Here is a 23,844-nt window from a genome sequence, read left to right as displayed (position 1 = left end):
CGGTAGCTTTGTTTGATAGAGATTTTTGGCTGCCGCTTTTAAATACTACCTAAGAAGCGGCTCATATTTCATCAATGTGGCATTGACAATTGGAAAAGAAGAGTGTTATTGTGTATAGGCGAGATGGCAGAAGCAACTCCCCCGAGAGGCAAGATGAGGTTCAGAAGGAATGCGGTAAGGGCTCTGCCTGCAGTCCTGGAAAGCCTATTCCCAAGTTCAAGTGCAGGGATGCGGCAGCATGGTGCTATAGCACAAACTGCTGAATGGGGCTTTTAAGGACAGAGGGCGAGAATGGAGTCTTGTGTTTGCATGGACTGCATTGATGTGATTCCTGTGATACGGACATAGGGGAATGTTAAGGCCAAGGAGGTAGAATGTAATTTCAAAATCTAAACGTGATCAAGTTTATGAGGAAGCACCATCCATCATGGTACTTGTTCAAGACTGTATGAGCAATTTTGAATCGTTGGGCAGAGTAGCTTTAAGTGACCAGTTAAAATAATATCTAACAAAAGGATTCGTCCTTCCTTTCACCATGGTCAAGTAGAGTATGATATCATGGACAGACCTGGAGACGACTTCATCAGCATTTAAAAAGGCAGCCCTTCCTGGGTGTTACCGGACAAGTGAAAAAATGTTGAAGTCTGATGATCTGAAATCTTTCTGATTTCATTTCTTCCCCATATTCAAACTTGAAAGACGCAGATTTCTAGCCTGTTGACAACTGTTTCTTAAAGGAAAAAAAATGACTCACTGTTCTTTATAAGCTAGAATTTAGAAATCTCTCCTTTCAGATACATTTTCAAATTTTCCCATCGTTGGTTCACTTGTATACTAAATTCCCAGCAAATTTCTGAAGGGATATTTAGATGTATTTTGGAGAGATACGAAGTAACACTAGCTAATTTGATAACTAACTGGTCATCAGCAAGGTTTTCAGGGCTACTCTTTTTCTTTCAAAACTTAAGGTAAAAAAAAAAAAAAACAAACTTAAGGTAATGTTCTTGATGTTATGATTTAAAATATAATACTTGCTTATTTAAATAATCAAGACAACACACAAAAAATAAGAAAGTGAAAATCAGTCATAGAAAAAAATGACACTTGGAATCAAAAGTAAGATCAGGGAAATAAACCAGTAAGAATTTTATTGTTGTTGAATGACAGTAACATCAATGGGTGAGTAAACGGTTTATTTTCTAATAAAGCTCTTGGCACAAAATGGTATATTAAAAATTACAGTTTAGGATATGAATCTTTTATCTCCAGCTCTACACGTGATTTTGTATTATGGGAATAATAGCTTCAGTCTTTTAACAGACAATTCATGGTGCACAAGAGATGCCTGTGTATATGCTTTGCAATACTGGGTGCAACTGACATTAGTACTTATGTTATCAAAAGTAATTTACTTAAGCTTTCAGAAAGTTCCTAATTCCTTTATATGCATAGATGTTTTCTCAGTTCTGAACTTTGTTTCGTGTAGATGCACATCCCTTAATATACACACAAATTAATACAGCACACAAGTACTCAGTGAATAGATATATCTAGTACTGTGCCACACACAACATGGGTTACAAAGGTAAACATGGAATGGCTACAGAGCTGAAGGAGCTTTCACTCTAGTAGAGAAGGTAGGACATGTTCATAAATAACTATTAAATAACTATTATGAAAGGACTTCTAGTTGGTAGGGAAGGGCTCACGAAGGAGATGACGTTTGTTTGGACCTTAAGGAAGAGCATATGTGTCTATTACCTTTCTTGGTTTCTTTCTTCTCTTTTTCTCTCAAATGAATTACTTTAAGTGGTCCCTATGAACAGCTAGCTTGAAATGAAATTGATTGGATTAAGCCTGAAGCCCAGAACTATGGTGGAAGACAAATTTGTTCTGCTTGCATGCATAGGGGCTGACCAGAGTGAAAAATTTGCAACTCGGTTGGTGACACCATAGTTTGACTTGGAAGGATCTCTGGAGTTGGGCTGATTCTAGAGGCTATGATAGGTAGCACCTGGAAGGATGGTAGCAGCGGATTTAAAGTCCAAAGAGAGGCTTAAACTGGCTACTTGGTGGAAATTGCAATGAGTGTGAACAAGTGAGGGGGTTGAGAATGGATATGGGACAAGAAGGGCGAATCACAAGGAAAAGAGTATTGCCTGGGACTGTCCCACTCCTGAGATCACTTGGCAAGTTATTTGGCTATCTGGGGAGTAACTCTTCCTTTCTATACTCTTTAAGGGTGGGGTATGTGGGAAGAGTGCGGGAGTAGCTCACGGCCTTGGAAACTCTTCTCTGTAGTTTGAGGTCACGAGATGTTTCCCAGCTTATTCTAACGTGATAGTGTGGACCTTATCGAGGTCAGTCACATTGCCAACAATTCAGTATTTTATATTCTGTAACAGTTATATTCTGTAACTATAGTAATATGAAATTATAATAGTTTTGTTCAGTAGGCTCCACGATGCTAAATTGTTTCAAACATTTGTTTTTGCTGTTAGTATTTGTCCTATTTTCTAGATGCCAAGGTCAAGTTATTCCTAAATGCCAGGCAGCAAGTCTGAGTTTGCATTCAGCCTGTGCGTTAAGTACGTGTCCTGGGAAGGGTTAAGGGTCCAGGAAAGAGCTTGTCCTTAGCATTCAGACTGGCCTGGTTTCCCTCTTATTGTGACTGCATTTCTCTGCCCTAAGGATGCAAAGAAAAAGCTCTAGGAATATAAATTGTTTTCATAGTAAAATAATCAAATTTTTATGTGGCATCAGCCACTGTAAGCGTTTTTAAAGAAATAACTAGAATAACTGAAAAGCGAGCAGGGGGTGTATGAATTGCCTGTCTGAGATGCCGCACAAAAGAATATTAAACAAGGTTAATTTCCAGACTTCAGTAGTGAAAAAGCGATGCCTTTTGTCATTGTTATTGCTGTCCAAACTGCCGTGAGGCCATATAACTGGGTGATCTGAAGACAGGCATGAGGAGAAGGGAGTAAATGTCTTCTCCAGGAGGGGAAGGGGAGAGAAAACGAATTCTGTGCGCCTTAACTTGAAGAACCGGTCGGAGCTGCTGCGGAGGGCTGGGGTGGGGCCGTGCTCAGAAACGGGAGAAATGGCTCTGAGCCCTATGAAGACAGGCAGCATGTTCATTTTTACTGAGGCGCCTTTAAGCAGTCACATGTTGGAACTCCAAAAAAAAAAAAGCCTGCAACCAGTGCCTAAAACCAATGCTGTTTCCTCTCTCATGCTGCATGCTTTTTTTTTGGTAAAGAAGAAAGCAATAAAAGAAAACAAGGCTGACCCTTGCTCACATCTTTTTGCTTTTTTGACAGGCTCTCAAAAATGATTTATAGCTTGAAAATCTAGGGTTTGATTTTGGAGAAAATAGGAACTGTGCCTTTTCATGTTTATATAACCATCCAGATTAGAGATCTTTAAGGCAGCATACCAGAGAATGTAGAAATGTAGTTTCCCCAAACCGAATGGGAAACCTCAGGGGGCTTGCGCTATATTTGCTATAAGATATGTGCATCTGATCCTGTTTATGATATGTGATATGCTGTTTGAATGTTCATTTCAATAGCGGCTTTAAAATAGATTATCTTGAATCTTTTAGTTATGCAAACATCTGTATATAAAGAATAGAATCTGTCTCTATACCTATTTGTATGCTCACATGCAAACACATGCAGACTGACCCTAAAGCCAAAATGGCCTTTCAGGTTAAAATTTCTCAAGAGTGCCCTGTCCCCTCCAGATTCTCATAGCCAGCGATCACAGCCAGAGAAGTGGACAGAGCGTTGATACTGGCCCAGGTTCAGATGTATGAAGCTTTAGTTCCAAGGTTGCAAACTGGTAGTCCATACATGTGTTTTGTTGAGACCATCCAGTGCTTTAACAAACTTTCCATTTGTTTCCCATCTTTGAAAATTGTGTTTCCCACAGAAGTCTGGATTTCTGGCTTTTGAGAAATCACAGATTTGGCAGAGCTGGGCCCACCTTCCCACATGACAGCGTTTAGCTGGAACTGACTAGTTGTGAAATGAGGATAAAAGAACCTGTTGCATGTAAAATACTTAGTATGATGTCATAATATCATAATGAGGATAATTCTCATAATAGTCATTCAATAAAACGCAACACTCCCACCCATGGCCAGCTAGCCAATCTCCTGTCCCTACCTTAAGGCTTTGAGGGGTCCTGAATACATGTAAATATATGCACATGTGTGTGTGTGTGTGTGTGTGTGTGTATATATATATATATATTATGCTGGAGAGAAGCTATTAAAAGTCATTCACATGAGGTTGTGGTTTTACTATAACTAGTTTGGCACCTATTTAAATTTGGGTAAGTGAGTGGGACTGGGATTCATACATGGGATCTAATGCATGTGAGGCATAGAAACAATATGCCTGGTCTGAACTGTATGATTTAGTTTTCTAAAAAAAAACTGACAAATCACATGAATTGTTTGAGTGCCACCCAATTGTTTAGTAGTTTTGCCTACTAAATAATAGCTGTTGCCTACAAGTTATTTATTCCTTCAAATGGCTTAGATTTGAGAGTAGCTATTGGGTTAACAGAATCCATGTATTCTAGGAAGATTTGCATGGCAGCTCAATAAAGATTCTAAAATTATCCTATAAGGAACAACATTGCAAATGTAATTATACAGGCAATAAATGAAGTGTTCATCCTTGATAGGGCATTTTCTTTAGAAATGCAAATATTTGTGGGCTTTTAAAAATATGTATTTATTTATTTATTTGGCTGCATTGGGTCTTAGTTGCAGCACGTGGGATCTAGTTTCCTGACCAGGGATTGAACCGAGACCCCCTGCATTGTGAGCTCGGAGTCTTAACCACTGGACCACCAGGGAAGTCCTATAGGTTTTCTGTGATAAGCAAATCACTAAACATTTTGAAGGAATTAAGGGAGGAGAAGGTATGATAAAATAATCAGGAAGTTTTACTTGAGAATGATCTCCTTAGAATGTAGAAATATCTTTAGAAGCATTTTATTCAGCTTTCAATGTTTGGGATAAGCCACTTTATCAAATAGATGGAATAACTGATTTAGTAAAACAGCCAACATGAAACCCCTGACTTAGGAGCAGCTGAATACCCGCAAACCCTGCCTGAACTCTCTTCCCCATGGACGCTGTGAACAGTGATTCTGCTTCTCTCTCCTCTCTACTTTGTTCCCTGCTGTGTGATCAGCTGTCCCAGGGCCTGGCTGCTTGTTCTCCTAGGAGTGGCAGGTTAGAGACCAGGGCCTGACCTCAGGGCAGAGAGTTGCCACGTGGTCTTCTCGGCTCCCATAGTATCACCACCCCCACCCCACCCCCGCCAATTTTGGAGGTGGGTCAGTATTCCAGGCTTTAAGTTAGTCATCGCCAGGGTGTTGCATCTAGAGATTTCCAATGCAATACCAGAGAATATGACATTAAGGAAAGTCAGAGACAAAAAGACAATGAGAGCAGATCAACCTAGAATCCATGAAACAATAAAAGTAATAGTGCTTTAAGTGTTGGCAAAAGTAGGATGCTTTCGATTTCATTTAAAAGTGAAAAAATAAGCTGGGGCAAGGCAGGTTAAGTATAATAATTGTGCTGGTAATATGCCCATGTGAAGGAGAAGGAAAGGCTTAACTCCTAAAGTGAATAGGATAGAAATACACTTAGTGCTGTCAGTGTAGAAGTAGGTCCAGAGTTCTCACAAGTCTCTGTCAGAGTTTCCCCTTAAGCAAGCCTTTATCCATATCCCGAAAAAGTTTTCTACCTAAGTCTGCTTGTTCTTCTTTAGGTCCAAGAACCCAAGATAAATTAAAAAAACTATCTTATTAACTTTTTTAGAGTTGACAGAGTAGCTTGATAGTCATTATTTCTTTTAATTCTTATAATAACTATGGCAAGTATGTACCATTCTTAGCATAAAATATAATAGACATTATGTGCATAATAGATGGTAGGATACACATTATCATTGGGACTCTCTGTCTCTACTTCCAGTTCTCTATACATTGTTGGCTTTGTTCTTTGGAATAAGCTTCCTCTAGCAGCAGGGGTCATGGCTATCAGTAGCTCTGGAACTGCATCCTCAAAGTTTCCTTCCCTCAGCACTAGTTTGAAAAACCCTAGTGTGGGACTTTTTACATTAAATTTTCATCCCACTTCAAATCATTGTGTGTTAGAAGGGCAAGGTCATGAAGAAAGAGAACAGTTCTCATTAGAAACCAATATTAAGAATAATAAGAGGTTGGGCTTCCCTGGTGGCACAGTGCTTAAGAATCTGCCTGCCAATGCAGGGGACACGGGTTTGAGCCCTGGTCCGGTAAGATCCCACATGCCGCGGAGTAACTAAGCCCGTGCGCCACAACTACTGAGCCTGCACTCTAGAGCCCCCGAGCCACAATTACTGAAGTCTGCGTGCCACAACTACTGAAGGCCACACGCCTAGAGCCCGTGCTTCACAACAGAAGCCACCACAATGAGAAGCCCGCGCACCACAACGAAGAGTAGCCCCCGCTTGCCACAACTAGAGAAAGCCCACGTGCAGCAACGAAGACCCAACGCAGCCAAAAATAATAAATAAATAAAACAAATAAATTTGTTTAAAAAAAAAGAATAATAGGAGGTTGTCTTAGTCCTTATGGGCTGCTATAACAGAATACCATAGACTGTGTGGCTTATAAACAACAGAAATTTATTTCTCACAGTTCTAGAGTCTGGAGTCCAAGATCAAGGTGCCAGCAGATTCGGTGTCTGGTGAGAGCCTACTTCCTGGTTGGCTCATAGATGGCCATCTTTTCTCTGTGTCCTCACATGGCATAAGGTGTGAGGGAGCTCTCTGGGGTCTCTTTTGTAAGGGCACTAATCCCATTCATGAGGGCTCCACCTTCATGCCCTAATCATCTCCTGAAGCTCCCACCACCAGATACCTTCACTTTGTGGGTTAAGTTTCAACATATGAATTTTGAGGGGAGGGGAAGTAGTTTCTCATGAAGGGAGAGGGTAGTACAGATATGGCCACCTAGAGGAGTTTTCAGGTAGATAGCCATCCCGATTTGTGTCTATTTGTAATCATTGTTTAGTTTATTGATTTAATTTTGTGCTCCTTTCTTTTACCTATTTGTATCACACTCAGTTCTCTTTCCCTGACTGTAGTTCTCATCGCCACTTGTTTATGTTTTTATCATCATCTCAAGTTGAATTTTAAAAATCTCCAGTTTTGAATGTCATTTCAGAGTCTAGGTCTTATCCCTCTATGAAAGTTATTCTTTTTTTTAATAGACTTTATTTTTTAGAGCAGGATTAGGTTCACAGCAAATTGAGCAGAAAGTAGAGTTCCCATATACCCCTGCCTCCACAGTATCTTATTAATTTTTGTTTTATAGTTTTCTTCAATTATTAATATTCCAGCATTCCTAAAAGATGACTGTATTTTAAACATTTTGGACATATTTTGCTTTATTACGCTTTAACCCACTGTTCTGAGACTGATGACTCCGAACTCTACATTCCCAGTGTAGGCTTCTTTCCCTCCTTACTTGTATGTCCATTTGTCGATGGACATCATCAGATTGTCCTAATGACCCTTCCAACAGGTCAAGGAATGGGAATCAGTATCATATCCCCCTCCTGAAAACCTGCTTCTCTTGTGTTCCCATGTCAGTGAGGGTCGTACCATTCACCCAGTTACTCAAGCCAAAAATCTGGAAATTGATTGTCCTAGTCTTTCCTTTCTCATCAGACACAGCCAGTCATCATGCCTTGCAGAGAGTACCTCCTAAATTCTACCCTCATCCCTGCTATTGTTGCTCCAGTTCAGAAACTCACCATCCCTGGCTTGGAGGACTGTTCAGCCTTCAGGCTCATCTGTTTGCTTCCACTCTTGTCCAAATCCTGTCCTTTTCCAAAGCCAAAGTGATCCTTCTAAAATGCAGATCTGATCGTGTTGCTCTGCTGCTTAAAAACTCTTGAGTCTCCCTTTGCCGCCAGGAAAAAACCCAAGGTCTTTCCTGATCTGGCTCCTGCTCATCTTTCTAGCACCATCTCCCATTGCTGCACCCCTCCACTCCCATCAGCATTTTCCTCTAGCTTTCTGGACTGGGACCTCTTGATGTGGGGCAGACTCAGGTGCCGACTCAGACTTTACCAGCTGGGTCAAGTTATACTTAAACTCTACAAGCCTCACTATTTTTTGTTTGTAAAAGAGGATAGCCTAACTAATTCACAGGATTATTATGAAGAGGAACTGTGATAATGTTGGCAAAATACTTCGTATACAGTAAGCATTTGATATGTGGTGTTTTATCATTTATATCAGGCTATACTATTCCACCCCTTGCAAATTCTGCATAGTGCCCTCCTTGTCTTTTGCATTCTTTCATTTAATGATTATTTCTTGACCACCTACTATGCGCCAGTATTCTAAGAAGCTGGGAAACATGGGTGCACCAGAACAAGATTCTAATCCAATTTATTCCTCTTTATGGGAGACCTTTTTGACATTCCTAGGTCTAGGATGCTCTGTGCTACCACTTCCTGTTGTATATTATTCTAATTCCCTTGTTTCATTTATCAACTTATCGTCCTATAGAGTAAATGATACTAATGGACTCTACTATTAGATTGTCATTTTCTTGCAAGCTGGGTAGGGACTATATTTTATTAATTTGTGTACACCAAGTGTTAACAGTGCCTGATAATCATTCAGTTAAATACATGGGGTAGACACGTAGAAGATATTCTGTGAATGTTGCTTGACTGAACTAAAAATGTGAGTCCATAAAATAGTTTTCTTCCATTGTTTACTGCAGGTATTCAATATTTCAGCTCCCTTTGGCATTTAGGGTTATCCTAGAAACCTGCCTCCTAATTCTGTTTTACAGGGATTAAATGCAATTTGAGTGCAAACAACTAAGTTTAAAATGAAGTTTAAGAGTATAATTTTTCATAACTTGGGATTGACTTTAGTGTGAGAAAATTCCAGGCCACGAGAACTGCAAGGATCTGACCTGATGACCTTACATTAGTTTTATTTCTATTTTTGTGTTTTTAGATTTTATCAATATCCATTTTTTAAAGTTTTATCCTTTTAGTGGCTTTTATGACTTTAGAATTTGTTTTCTTTAACTATATATTTTCTGCCATGTGCTCACTTGAATGCATGTTTTGACAATTTTTTCTTGCTTTCCTGTGGTCTTTCTATAGGCTTCCTTCCCTGGGAACTTGCACTTGGTTTTGGTCCTTCGTCCTACCAGTTTTCTCCAACGAACTTTCACAGACATTGGATTTCGATTTAGTCAGGAAGATTTCATACTCAAATTACCAGTAAGAGTATTTAAATGTTTTGTCCCTTTCTCATGAAGACTTTGCACCATGCTACTGATGTTTTACATGTGGTCACAGAGCATGTAAAAGAAAAAAATAGAATTTATCTTCCCAAAATGTAAAATCAAAATGCCTAAAAGTCTTCTGCTCCTACTGTTAAAATAGAGGAAAAGATTAATCAACTTGTAACAAAGCAGTTCCTTTTGAAAAAGATGTATGTCACATATGTTGTGTATGTGTATATATGTATGTGTGCATGTGTATAAAATCAGGACATTTTATTTTTAGAGAAAAAAATGAGTGTGTGTTTTATGTATTTGAACTCCCATGAACTTACATCCTGAGCTAGTTCAGAGTAACATTTTTTTTTCAAAAGATATTTTTATACGTTTTTAGAGTTAGGAATAGAGTGCTCATAAATTTGGGTACTTTTGCAAAGATCAGTCCCTCCTGATAAATTATAATTTACTGCAGAAAGCCCTTTTACTTTGTTATGGGCTTAACATTCTTTCAGAAGGTTGACCATTGACAGTGCAAAATTTTAGATCAGGGGGAATCAGGTGTTTGGGTTTCTATGGAGATTACTTTCACTTTACAGAGAAATGTTTTGTAAATGACAACTGTTATTCCCTGAGGGAAGGTAGTATATCCACGTGGGAGGGGATGTACAGGAGAGAATTGTTAGAACCATTTATAAAAGATAACATTCTGCTAAATGAATGCTAAAGTTCATTGTACGGCTGTGTGGAGGGATGCCACGGAGGGCAGTTAACAGTATCTTTCTTGCTTATTTATGTAGGTTGTTATGCTGAGCTCAGTTAGTGATTTGCTGACATACATTGATGACGAGCAGTTAACCCCTGAGTTAGGCGGCACCTTGCAGTACTGCCACAGTGAATGGATCATCTTCAGAAATGTATGTTTCTTTTGCCCTTACCGTAGAGCCTATAGTTTGTGTTAGCTTTGAAATCTAGTTCTAGAGTTGTTTGTTTTCCTCCTTGGGAAAAACAGGTTTCTGGGGCTCCTATTTTACAAAAACATGTATAATTCAACATCTTGATTTTATTCCCTAGGAAGTATCTAGAAATGATGCAGAGTCACTGAGGATGGCATTTGAGTGAGAGGCCTATAGGGAGTAAGGAGATCCTACTCTACCCACCCCCTCCTGTGGCCATGTAGTAACTTGAAGAAACCAAGGGTTTGGGTTCAAATCCTAGCAGTGCTGATTTTTAGGGATATAACTTTGTGCAAGTTGTAAAAGCTCTCTCAGCCTCAGTTTTTCCAAGTATAAAATGGGAAGAATAAGACTTTACCTCATAGGAATATCAGGAAGATTAAATGAGATTACAGATGTAAAATGTTTGGCATTGTGCCTGGCCTATGGTCCACCCTCAAAAAATGCAAGTAATCTTATTAATCTCATCAGCTTAGTGATTCTCCTGGGGCAGTTAGATTTGTAGCAAAGATGCCTTCTGTTCCAGAAATGTACGAATAGGCAAGGGCCCGGTGCCTCACAGGTGTGAATCTGTCCTATAAAAATCTTTACTCCAAATCCCAGAGATATGGGAACCCTTCTGAAGGAAATAATGATATTTAATTCAATCAGGATTCTATTTTCCTCATCCTTATTTTCATTCAGCAGTCCTGTTCACTCGTATGAAAGTGTATTGTCAAAATAAGCAGTGTCTTGCCTTTAATAACCTATAAAGCTATAAATAAAAGAGCAGACACCTTGAGTTGCATGGTAAACAACGGGTTAATATGGTCTCTACATGTTGTCCTTCTTTCTCTGAGTCATTGATTTTGGAAACAAAATAAACAACCCAACCTTACTTGACATTTTAGGGCAGCAGAGCCTTTGGGGGTCACAATTTCAAATCTTCCCCAGTACCTGAAATGAACTGTTGTGACTAATATTCCTCTGTCACCTTAGTCCATTGCCTTGTTTGAAATGCTAATACTTGCTCATAAATGATAGTAAATATAAAGTGGCTTTGATGTTCTCATTTCTCTTCAGAAGTAAAGTTATTATCAAATAATTTTGCAGTTTCAGAATTTAATAGAATAAGGAAACACTGTGTTTTGCAAGAGAATAAAACAAATTACTCTTTACATGGCCTCTTTAAGAAAGAGTTTTCATCGGTGTTCGAGAAATAAGTACAGAAGTTTAGGTAAAAGACATTTGAGAAGACTTCCTACCTCACTTCAGTTTCTTAGGGGCTTAGATGCAAAGTTAGAGTTGATTGTCAAGGGCATTGCCAGCTTTCCTCAGCAGAGTTCATAGTATATGTGTTTGCTGTCATACCTAAATGAAAGTTAATACGATTGCTGGTCTAGGTTTTGATATGCTGGCAGAACTTCCATACAATTAAAAGCATCACGGGCTCTTTACAGGCTATAGAAAATTTTGCCCTCACAGTGAAAGACATGGCTCAGATGTTACAGTCCTTTGGAACTGAACTGGCTGAGACAGAACTACCAGATGATATTCCCGCAATAGAAGAAATCCTTGCAATTCGTGCTGAAAGGTACCACCTGTTAAAGGTATGTCTGATAGAGGGGACAAACCAAAATTTCCCATGGTCTTTCTTTTGATAGAGAGATGTTGAGTGTCCATTTCACACAGATTGCTGGGTAGGGAGACAAAGGAGATATTTATATATTATAAAGCACACTATTAAAAAAAAAGAATACTTTACAAGAGGAAGATGTCCTGGATATGTGGAATCGAAGTGTCCCTTGTTTAAATGGTGCATTCTCTTGAGCAGCTGTTTATTTGTAAATAGAATAGTTTATCACTGCTCCAGAATAAGAGATCCACAGTCATTTCTGTTGCCATGCATTCTGTATCTTATAGAAAGGCCCTCTCATTTGGAAAGCTAGAGTGAGGGTCAAGAGGCAGACAGGTGTTCTGTTTCAACATCCAGCAGAGGTACACTGTGAAATGGAGAAGGAGAACTTGATGAGGAGTCAGGAGGCCTGGTTTCTTGTCCCAACTCTGCCATATACTAGCATTGTGACCGAGCCAAACATTGCTAAATTGATTACAAGCTTTCTTTTCCACAGAGTACTAGTTCCTGATGTCTTCTACAATAGACCATAGCTAGCAAGTTGATCTTACTCTCCTCCCCAGTTGTCTGGAGGGTTGTGTTGTGAAGGATTCCGAGTCACGTTTCAGGCAGTCACCAAATGCTTTTAGATTCACTTTCCCCCAAAAGTTTGAGCATGATCTGAACAAGCACCAGGCATCCCTGTAAAACTCATGTCCTTTGTATGATAACAGGCATGCTGGGGGCACTGACAGATACAAGCTCTATGTGGAGGTGACATGTTTATGTTAAGAAGAGGAGAGAAATGGGAATTTTGAATCATAATCTAAAAGCAAAACTCTATTCAAGGAAAAAAAGCTCTGTCCCTCACAAGTTGAGTGACTTGGTCATTTGCTTACCCTCTCTGAGTCTCAGTTTCCTTATATGTACAATGGGGTTGATGATGATACATGCATACCTTGTAGGGCTGTCGTGAGGATGAAATGAAGTAAGTATCTGATGTATGTCAAACAGTGTTTGACACATAGTTGGCACTTCATAAACAGTAGCTCTTAACGTTTATGTTCTTATTTCGTGTTGGTATCTTGGAACCTGTTCCCAGAAAATACATGGGCACCCAAATTTTTCCTTAAAGTTTCAGAGGGCCTTTGCATCTCCTGAAGGGAGTGATAGATCACTCTTAGATCCCTAAAGGATCAAGATCCTTCTAAGGTTAAGACCTTCTGAATAGAAGTACATGCTTCATGGTGAATTCATTAATCCAAACGTGAAGTAACAGAGTACTTCTGGCCGGCGGTGATTGGTAACAATTAAGGATTTGTAGGAAAGGTATCTAACTATATCTGAATATGCATTAAATATTATTTGTAACTGTATGCTTTCTAGTGTGGTAGTCTTTATTACAGTACTACTGCTTTATTGGAGCACATTAAAAATATTAGCAAAATAGAATAGAATAAATTAGAACTTTCTTTTTTTATTGAGGTATAGTTGATTTACAATACTATATTCGTTTCAGGTGTACAGCATAGTGATTCACAATTTTTAAAGGTTATGCTCCATTTATAGTTATTGTAAAATATTGGCTATATTCCCCGTGCTGTATCCTTGTAGCTCATTTTATTCATAGTAGTTTGTACCTCTTAATTACCTACCCCTATTTTGCCCCTCCCCCCTGCCCTCTCCCCACTGGTAACCACTAGTTTGTTGTCTGTATGTGTGAGGCTGTTTCTTTTTTGCTATGTTCACTAGTTTGTTATACTTTTTAGATTCCACGTATAAGTGATATCATACAGTATTTGTCTTTCTTTGTCAGACTTACCTCACTTAGCATAATACCCTCCAGGTCCATCCATGTTGTTGCAAATGGCAAATTTCATTCTTTTTAATGGCTGAGTAATATTCTATTGTGTATATATACCACATCTTCTTTATCCATTCACCTGTTGATGGATACTTAGGTTGTTTCCACATTAAATTAGAACTTTCTTTTTTTTATTAATTAATTAATTAATTTATGGCTGTATTGGGTCTTCGTTGCTGCGTGTGGGCTTTCTCTAGCTACAGGGAGCGGGGGCTACTCCTCGTTTCGGTGCGCGGGCTTCTCATTGCAGTGGCTTGTCTTTGTTGCAGTGCATGGGCTGTAGGTGCTCAGGCTTCAGTAGTTGTGGCACACGGGTTCAGGAGTTGTGTCTTGAGAGTGCAGGTTCAGTAATCGTGGTGCACGGGCTTAGTTGCTCCGCGGCATGTGGGATCTTCTGGGACCAGGGCTCGAACCCATGTGCCCTGCATTGGCAGGCGGATTCTTAACCACTGTGCCACCAGGGAAGTCCCTAAATTAGAACTTTCTACCTGTGACAGAAAGAGGCTACAAACCGAGCATGGGGTACTTCTGTCTGTAAAGATCTTATAAAATTAGTGATTGCAAATCCATCTCAATAGGCAGGCCTTCTTGGAGATCCTCACGGCTTTTGGATTCTGTGGTAATGAGGTATTCCTTGATTTTTCACTTATGAAAGCAAAGGCCGTTCTAGAACTGCTGTTTCTATTCTGCATGCTGTTGCTGTATGCTTCCTTTTCCCCAGGTCATTCAGAATAGGTTCCCAGCAGGCTGATTCATCCTATTTTGCCTTTGTACAGAAGGATATTACAGCTGTAACCAAAGAAGGAAAAATCCTGCTAACAAATCTGGAAGTGCCTGATGCCCAAGATGCCGTGAGTTCAAGACTTGAAAATCATCAGCAAATTTGTGGTGACTGGCAAACTATTAATAAGTGAGTAGTACTCTTTTGGGTTTAGAGTTACTTATTTTATACCTTTGAAAGGGAATTATACATTTTTGCTGCTACCTGTTAAGTGTGAAAGTATTCCTGGACCTCTGGGAATCTGAGAACTCCTTCCTGAGATGTTTCACGGAGCTTAGTTTGCTCAGAGAGGAGGTTCTGTGGACATTGATGGTCTCTACCTGGACCAGATGTCATGGGCTGTGACTTTGCCTATAATTCTTAACATCCAGACCACGTTTATCTGCATACCTGCAACACAAATCGTTGCTTTAATTATGACTTTGCTTTGTTAAGGTTGCTCACTCAAGTACATGATATGGAAATAGCTTTTGATGGATTTTGGGAAAAACACCAGCTAAAAATGGAGCAATATCTGCAACTCTGGAAGTTTGAGCAGGATTTTCAAGAGGTCAGTTAAAACTTCCCTTGATACGGTGTTTCTCATTATGCTGGAGGTTCTTACTCCTTGATCATCAGAAACAGTCTTGCAAGGTGCCCATTTATACCCCCAGAGAGGTGAAAAGAGGCAAGTGTGAGTGAACCTTGACTTAGAATGAAGAAAACAGCTTCGAAAATGCCAAGACACCTACTTCTCTGGCTTAAACTCATTTCTTATGAGAAAGCACTTAAGTCCTAACACAGATGACAGGGATAAAGTTGCTATCTACACTGATGTTTGATATTCAAATTTATTTTAGATACAAAATGCTTTTGGACTATGGGATAACTTTCCAAGGAAATAATACCAACTTCCTTCATGATTTTTTTTTTTTTCCGGTACGCGGGCCTCTCACTGTTGTGGCCTCTCCCGTTGCGGAGCACAGGCTCCGGATGTGCAGGCTCAGCGGCCATGGCTTACAGGCCTAGCCGCTCCGTGGCATGTGGGATCTTCCCGGACCGGGGCACGAACCCGTGTCCCCTGCATTGGCAGGCGGACTCTCAACCACTGCGCCACTAGGGAAGCCCCTTCATGATTTTTTAAATACCATATATCTATGCTGACCATATTTAATATAATCTAACGAAACATTTTTTTCTGATCCAGCAATTTATTTTCTGTGAAAAGCCTGATGGATGAAATTAAATCATGTTTAATTATACATTATTTAAAAGGTTATAAGTATATTCTAGTTCCATCCTTCTGAAAAATCCATCCCATATGGATTTATTTTCTTCTTTTCTTTAATGGTCAGCATCCAAGCTTCTCCCAGTCTCTGTCATAGTATTTTCCCACGGATCCAAGGAAAACTCACTTCTCTCTCTTGCACGTGGTCAGCTTGTTTCTACCCATGAGTGGCTGACTCGTCTGACAGAATCAGTTGGGGGAGGGGCACTGCGTTCTGAACCCAAGGCTCAGTTACTACCAGCCTTTTCCCTCCAGTGATTCAGATTTTGAAGTGCCGTGCTCTCCGTGAAACCTTTCTTAAAGAGAGAATAGGTCAAATTGCTCTTGGGCCTTCCAGATTATTTGTGTCGGTCCCTCCTCCCCAACCACACACATGCAAAAACAACACTTTTCCTGAATAGACCCATTGCGCCTCTACTTATATGTTAATTTGCCTCCAGGCTAAATTCTTGCCCTGTGGTTATAGTCTGTTTTATGAAGTCATTGTTGCCTCCGATTGGTATTGCTGTTGTTTGTCTTGGATTGTAATCTCACTGACACGATCTGTCTCTCGTAGTGGGTTCTGGCTATTTAGGAATTAACTAAATAAAGGCTTAATTGGCAATTCAAACTTACAAGAAAAAATTGAATATTCTCAAACTTCAGATAACCTACAGAATAGGAATATTTTCTTGCATAATCACAGTACAGCGATCAAATTTTGTACATTTACGAATAATGCAATAGTTTTCTAATTATCTGCCATCAGTATTCCGATTTTGTCAATTGACTCAATCATGCCATTTATATCATTTTCCCCCCTCAGCACAGGATCCAGTCTAGAGAGTCGGGTATTGCATTAAGTTGTCATGTGTCTTTAGTCTCCTTTAATCTATAACATTTCCATAGCCTTTCTTTGTCTTTTATGACACTGACATTTTGGAAAAATACAGTCATTTTTAAAATAAAATATTCACCATTTTGAGTTTGTCTGACATTGTCTCATGATCAGATTAATCTCCGCATGACCAGCAAGAACACTGCATAAGTGATGTTTCCTTTGGAGGGTATCACATCTGCAGGTAGATGAGGTCCATCTGCCCCTCATTGTTGGTAGGGGTTTTGATCACCCTGTCAGAGTGTTGTTGAATTTCTCCAGAGTATAGTTACTTTTTTCCCTCTTGCAACTAGTAGACAATATGTGGGGAGAAAATTTAAAGCCATGCAAATACCTTGTTCCTCATCAAAAATTCCCCATCCAGTTTAGCATCAATTGATGATTCTTGCTTCAAAGTATGATGGTTGTGAAATGCTGATCTTCATATCTCAGTGTAGATATGTCATGGAGTTGTAACTGTTTCAGGCCCACCAATAGGAACAAGAGTACAAATCATTTTGAAGAAGCTAGAAAATTGTCTATCAAGAATACTGTCTGGGGGAGTTCCCTAGCATTCCAGTGGTTAGGACTCTGCGCTCTCACAGCTGAGGGCCCGGGTTCAATCCCTGGTTGGGGAACAAAGGTCCCACAAGCTGTGCAGTGTGGCCAAATAAATACATAAATAAAGGGGGGTTTAAAAAAAAAAAGAATGCTGTTTGGTGTTTATCTATTTATTGGGCTCATGGCTTCCTAGTTTTTAATTCATTACTGTTCTTAACTGTTTTGGTGTTTCCACCTGGCTGCTGTGTCCTTGTGACATGTCCAAACATTTTGATCACTTCTTTACTTCCTGGCATAAAGAGATGTTCCAAACTAATCTTATTCCTACTCTGCTTCAGCCCCGGAACCAGCCAATTTCCTGCAAAGCCCCACTTTCTTTTTCTGGGAAATGATATTAAAGACCAAGATCTGGGTGCTAGGTGTGCTCATTGCTACTGAAGGGTCTTTGTTTCTAGAACCATTCACCATAGAGCTAGGGAATATATATGCATGTATATACACGTATATATACTTCCATACCTGTCCATATACACATGCCTTTACATGTACATAGTGATCTTTTATAAATCATCAGTACACACTGATGTCTAGCAGGTTAAATTTTAACAGATTAAATTGATTTCTGTGAATAAAATCACTGAAGACATTTTCCATATGTGCGATTTTTCCATATTGATGTTCTTAATTACTACCATTTACTACAAAACTTGATTATTAAGGGAAAATGCTTAATAATTTATACGCTTTTAAGACTTTTTCTCCCCCTTATTTTTAGCTCGTGAGTGAAGCTGAACTTCTTTTAAACCAACAAGCAGAGTTGGCAGATGTAACAGGGAATATAGCTCAAGTAAAACAAAAAATTAAAAAGTTGGAAAACTTAGATGAAAATTCTCAGGTAAGATTACATTTTAGATGTTCTCTATATTTATGGGGTATAATAGTCACATTTTGATGTTTTTTAGTAATATAAACCCTTATTATGATTAATCTCTCATAGCAACAATCTGTATAATTGGTTCAGTAATATTGGTCTATATTCTGTTTTGTTCAATGTGGGCCTGAGTTGACTCTGCAGTTATGTTATGTAGTTGTAACTGTTGCAGGCCCACCAATAGGAACAAGAGCATAAATCATTTTGAAGAAGCTAGAAAATTGTCTATCAAGAATGCTATTTGCGGGCTTCCCTGGTGGTGCAGTGGTTGAGAGTCTGCCTGCCGATGCAGGGGACATGGGTTCGTGCCCCGGTCCGGGAAGATCCCACATGCCACGGAGCGGTTGGGCCCGTGAGTCATGGCCGCGGAGCCCGCGCGTCCGGAGCCTGTGCTCTGCAACGGGAGAGGCCACAGCAGTGAGAGGCCCATGTACCGCAAAAAAAAAAAAAAAAAGAATGCTATTTGGTATTTGAAAATGATGGAAACATAACAACATAATTCCTTAAATAACCATCATTTGATATATGCAATTGAACCAAACATAGATTCATACAGATAGATCTACTTAGCCTTACCAGTTGTCCTCATCTATACGTTGGGGATGTAATGACCTACTTTTCAGAGTGATTGTGAGGATTTATTTAGATGCTGTAGATAAAACACTTAGCACAGTACCTGGGATATATGGATATATAGTAAGTACCCACAAGAGCCAGCTATCATTGTTCTGCTGGTCTTAAAGCTTGGACTCATGGCTTTAATACTCAGCACATTCTAGCTTTGCTCTCCTGTCTCGTATGTGAGAGTAAGGCCCTTGTTTTTAGGGTGTGTTCTCAGCAAACAAATAGATTTATGGGTGTACCACAAGCATCTAAAAACCAAAATTGAGAGGCAGCAGTTGTGGTGCCTAGTTCTGAAATTGTGCTTGTAGATCTTTGTGATCATGGGGCAACTTACAAATCTTTATGGTATAGGAGAAAGAGAAGGCAAACTGGCTTGCAAACTAGGGAGCTTTGAATTTTTTGTTTGGCTTTGTTTTGTTTGTTTTCATTTCGTTTTGTTTTGTTTTGAATAATTTTTAGTTTTAATTGTGGTAAAAGACACGCAACATAAAATTTACCATCTTCACCATTTTGAAGTGTACAGTTCATTGAGTGTATTCACGTTGTTGTATAACAGATCTCCAGAACTTTTTCATCTTGCACTATACTGGGTGGGGCTGGGGGACGGTCAGTAGTTGATAGAGTAGAGACTAGGCTGCTGAGATCCCTTTTGACAGGGAAACCCTGTGACGGTCACTTCATGTGTGTAAAGTACTCAGGTAGATGCTGACTAGACCTAATGGGTTTTCCAAGACTGAAGTGATATGAAATCCCTTAGCTTTCACTTGGCTTTTGTGTACCTCATTTGATATATGCGGTTCTGTTCTAAATCTGTACATACCAAGAGGAACAAATCTAATCCACATTCTGGGCAGGCTGGTTAATTTTCTGTTTCTGTGACCAGAAGTGTGTGAGCTTCTGACGACATCACTGCCATAGCTAGTGACTGTAACTGGAGGCTTTTTTTGCAGCCAGCAGAAGTATGACAACAAACTGTATATTTGGCAATATATGTCTCTGGTTCGACCATTTATGCTTGTTTAATTGCATTCTTTTCTCCCCCTCTATTCAGAAAGAGATCATGCAGTTTTTGTTTCCGTTCTTTCTTAAAAATCAGGACCTGTTAGCAAAGGCCCAGTTCGTGATACTACATGGACACAGGCTCGCAGCAAGTCACCATTACGCCCTGGATTTGATCTGCCAGAGGTGCAATGAGCTACGTTACCTTTCTGATATTTTGGTGAATGAGATCAAAACCAAACGGATACAGCTCAGCAGGACCTTTAAAATGCATAAAATCCTACAGCAGGTAGTGTCATGGGACATGGTGCATTTCTGAAAGAGAAGATACTTTTTTTTTCCCCGGGTCCTTCTCAGAGGCTATGGGGCTAAGGTCTGGTATAGCTTTGGAATTAAATTTGTAGGAAGTCTGAAGGACTGAGTTTGATTATGCTTGTTTACTCCGTCTACTTTGCAGTATTCAGAGCAGGTCCAGTATTGTACGAATTTTGGCCTCTGTTCTGAATATTGACGTGGTGGTGGCAGTGGCTTCCTCTCTATTTTGGGTCCATCTCTGTAGCCTCTGCCCTGGCGATAGTTTGCAATCAGAACACTTAAAAAAGCCCTGGGGGCATTTTGCTAAAGCCTGACACTCATTCCACATTTCATAGTTACAGCAATAACAAATTAAACAGTGATTGGAAACTATTCCTCCATGGCTTGTGGGTCTGACCCCTTTGATGATTAGGCGGTGAAGAGAAGTTGTGATCATGGCAGTGGAATGTAAAATAGGGGTATCACTTATAGGCATCGGATCTGAATGTGAGCATTCTAATCTGTACATCTCCTTCTCTGGCAAGGAAACTTTTATCCTTGTCCTTGGCAATCATTATGCATTTATATTACACTTGATATTTTGCGAGGAGTTTCATATTTCAATTATTGATTTTGGGAAAATAACGTGCAGCTGAAGTGCTGGTGTTGAGAGAATGGTCAGACACCTGCTGCAGAATGAATTCCTCATTATGAAATGAGTGCAGCACTTCCCACACTTGGCTGGGTGTCAGAAATACCTGTGGAGACACAGAGACTTGTGGTTGCCAAGGCGGGGGGGTGGTGAGGGAGGGATGGAGTGGAAGTTTCAGATTAGCAGATGCAAACTATTACATATAGGATGGATAAACAACAAGCCCCTACTGTATAGCACAGGGAACTATATTCAATATCCTGTAATAAACCATAATGGAAAAGAATATGAAAAAGAATGTATGTATATGTATAACTGAATCACATTGCTGTACAGCAGAAATTAACACAACATTGTAAATCAACTATACTTCAATTAAAAAGAAAGAAGAGGGGGGCTTCCCGGGTGGCGCAGTGGTTGAGAGTCCGCCTGCCAATGCAGGGGACGCGGGTTCGTGCCCCGGTTCGGGAAGATCCCACATGCCGCAGAGCGGCTGGGCCCGTGAGCCATGGCCGCTGAGCCTGCGCGTCCGGAGCCTGTGCTCCGCAACGGGAGAGGCCACACACAGTGAGAGGCCCGCGTACCAAAAAAAAAATAAAATAAAATAAAAGGAAGGGACTTTACAGTGGTTAAGAATCCGCCTGCCAATGCAGGGGACACAGGTTCGAGCCCTGGTCCGGGAAGATCCCACATGCCGCAGAGCAACTAAGCCTGTGCACCACAACTTCTGAGCCCGCGTGCCACAACTACTGAAGCCCACGCGCCTAGAGGCCGTGCTGTGCAACAAGAGAAGCCACTGCAATGAGAAACCCACGCACTGTAACGAAAAAGAGCAGCCCCCACTCACTGCAACCAGAGGAAGCCCGTGCACAGCAATGAAGACAACACAGACAAAAATAAACAAATAAATAAATAAATTTTAAAAAAAGAGTACCTGTGGAATGCTGTAAAAATATAAATGCCTGGCTTACAGCCCAGAGCTACTGAATCAGAATTCCTGGGGGTAGAAACCGGATATCTTTTTTTTTTTTTTAACAGCTCTGAAAACAACTCTGATTCACAGAAGCCAGAGCTGATAAACACTCTCCTAAGGGACAAACATATTTCTTCTTTATTCATTCATGGTTTGTGCATGTGTGTGATTTGCTCACCAGGCTCACCAGTGCTGTGAAGAAGGAGAGTGCCTTCTGGCTAATCAAGAAATAAATAAGTTTCAGTCTAAAAAAGATGCTCAGAAAGCCCTCCAAGACATCGAAAATTTTCTTGAAATGGCTCTACCCTTTATAAATTATGATCCTGAAACCCTGCAGTATGAATTTGATGTGGTTTTATCCCCTGAACTCAAGGTAAGAGGCTTTTGGGGGCAAGTAAACAAACTTTAAAAAACTATAATTGCATTAGTGTTGATAAGAGTTTTACTGCTTCACAGGTAACTTTGTATCACGTTGCAATTACACAGTTCTCTTAAGGATTAGGGGTTGTATCAGAGCCACTGTTAGGCGTCAAAGAATCCAAAGGCTTATGTTTGCCTTATAATGAAGAGTAATTTCCTTTCTGAGCTCTGACTGCAGTATTTTTAATTTTTTAATTTATTGTTTATTTTTATTTTTTTGGCCACACCGCGCGGCACGTAGGATCTTAGTTCCCCGACCAGGGATCGAACCCGTGCCCCCTGCAGTGCAAGCGCAGAGTCTTAACCACTGGACCGCCAGGGAAGTCCCATGACTGCCTTATTTTTCAACTCTTTTCACATACTAGGAGCTCTCACATACATTTTCTTGTGCATCCTTGGACTAAGGCCCAAAACTGTCCTAGAATATTGGACCCATATCAAGAACACTCTACCCAAAACGTCTTTCCTTTGTGCTGCAGTGACTACCAGCAGATGCTCTGGGGACACAGATCTGGCTTTCCTACTCAGTTTGAGGATGAAGAGATGAGGGAAGGATCTGTGTCTTCTTGGGGAAGGGGGAGCAGCAGAGGCTGGTGTTGGCAGGGGAGAGAGCTATAGGTTAGTTCAGCACCACCCTGTTGCAGCTGCCGTGAAGCCCTGTCTCCACATTGTAGATAAGAGGATTTGTGATGCTATTTGCTGCTAAAATGTCTCATTGACCCTTAAGTTTGGAGCAGTATCTAAATCCATTCTTAGCTGCAGATCTGAGGGGAATACTCCAGAAGATCAGAAACATGGCGATAACCAAGTGATTCTCTAGCTGCCTCAAATCATCAGTGGCTCTGAGGAACCTTTTACAACATGGTGAACTATAGAATGTCCTGCAGGCTAAAATATAACAAACTACCGTGATAACGCTTAACCTGGTGGCTTTCTCGTACCAAACACGCCTTCTTTTCAGGCCTTGATCCCCTTTCACCCAATGAAGGGTAAATCACTTTACGCAGTGACCTATTTCATGACTGCTTGATAAATTTCTTCTTCAAGTTGTTTTGGCTGAGACCTTCTGGTTTTATAACCATATGAAATAATGCATTAATCTGTTTCCCATTACTTTCCTAAATTTCTAGTTATATATTAAACTCTATATTAATTTTTTATCTGTCTGAGTCTGAGAAATGTAATAGGATTTGTAATGACCCCCATTTCAGAAACTATTTCATAGAATTCTTATGCAACCTGCAGGTTCAAATGCAGACCATACAACTCAAGCTTGAAAACATCCGAAGTTTATTTGAGAACCAACAAGCCGGTTTCAGAAACCTGACTGATAAGCACGTGAGGCCAATTCCATTTGTAGTACCTGCTTCTGACAGTTTGATCAGATCTAGAGAACCATTTTTTTCACCTAAACAAGGTAGAGTATCTTACATTCCCCTTTTCTATCTCTTCTTTCCCTGCTATTGTTTACTTTGTTACTCTTGATGTAAATACTGAACTCATTCTTCAGTCCCGAGAAACTGAAATTTTATTTTTAGCGTCCTTGGTCATGTACAAATTATATTGCACAAGACAGGAGTTGTGATAGAGATTATCGTACAATAATTAAACATAGTAGTAGTATAGTATAGTACAGGATGATGCACATCTGGACTGAATTGCCCAGTCTTGCAATGAATATGAACATTGCACTAGCGTCAAACTCACCCTTTTCTTCAGCAGGTAGAGGAAAGTATATGAAACTG

The 23,844-nt window shown here is 40.0% G+C and overlaps 1 protein-coding gene across 6 annotated transcripts in view; it reads left to right on the top strand.

Moving 5' to 3' along the window:
- MCF2 (MCF.2 cell line derived transforming sequence) overlaps nucleotides 1–23,844 on the top strand; it is a 64,090-nt gene that overhangs the window by 9,204 nt on the left and 31,042 nt on the right. For 3 of the 6 annotated variants that reach the window (XM_029240674.1, XM_029240673.1, XM_029240672.1), the window contains exons 1-10: nucleotides 124–174; nucleotides 9,209–9,328; nucleotides 10,128–10,244; nucleotides 11,723–11,872; nucleotides 14,518–14,651; nucleotides 14,958–15,072; nucleotides 17,982–18,101; nucleotides 19,858–20,049; nucleotides 21,861–22,052; nucleotides 23,345–23,516. In XM_029240674.1, coding sequence (XP_029096507.1) covers nucleotides 124–174; nucleotides 9,209–9,328; nucleotides 10,128–10,244; nucleotides 11,723–11,872; nucleotides 14,518–14,651; nucleotides 14,958–15,072; nucleotides 17,982–18,101; nucleotides 19,858–20,049; nucleotides 21,861–22,052; nucleotides 23,345–23,516 — 1,363 coding nt within the window. Of the gene's footprint in view, nucleotides 1–123; nucleotides 175–9,208; nucleotides 9,329–10,127; nucleotides 10,245–11,722; nucleotides 11,873–14,517; nucleotides 14,652–14,957; nucleotides 15,073–17,981; nucleotides 18,102–19,857; nucleotides 20,050–21,860; nucleotides 22,053–23,344; nucleotides 23,517–23,844 lie in introns of those variants that run through there. The other 3 variants (XM_029240671.1, XM_029240670.1, XM_029240675.1) reach the window with 2 other exon arrangements.

Source organism: Monodon monoceros, unplaced genomic scaffold, assembly GCF_005190385.1.
Source record: "Monodon monoceros isolate NGI ecotype Baffin Bay Population unplaced genomic scaffold, NGI_Narwhal_1 Super_Scaffold_22, whole genome shotgun sequence".
Classification (NCBI taxonomy): domain Eukaryota; kingdom Metazoa; phylum Chordata; class Mammalia; order Artiodactyla; family Monodontidae; genus Monodon; species Monodon monoceros.
This window is presented reverse-complemented; position numbering and strand designations above follow the sequence as displayed.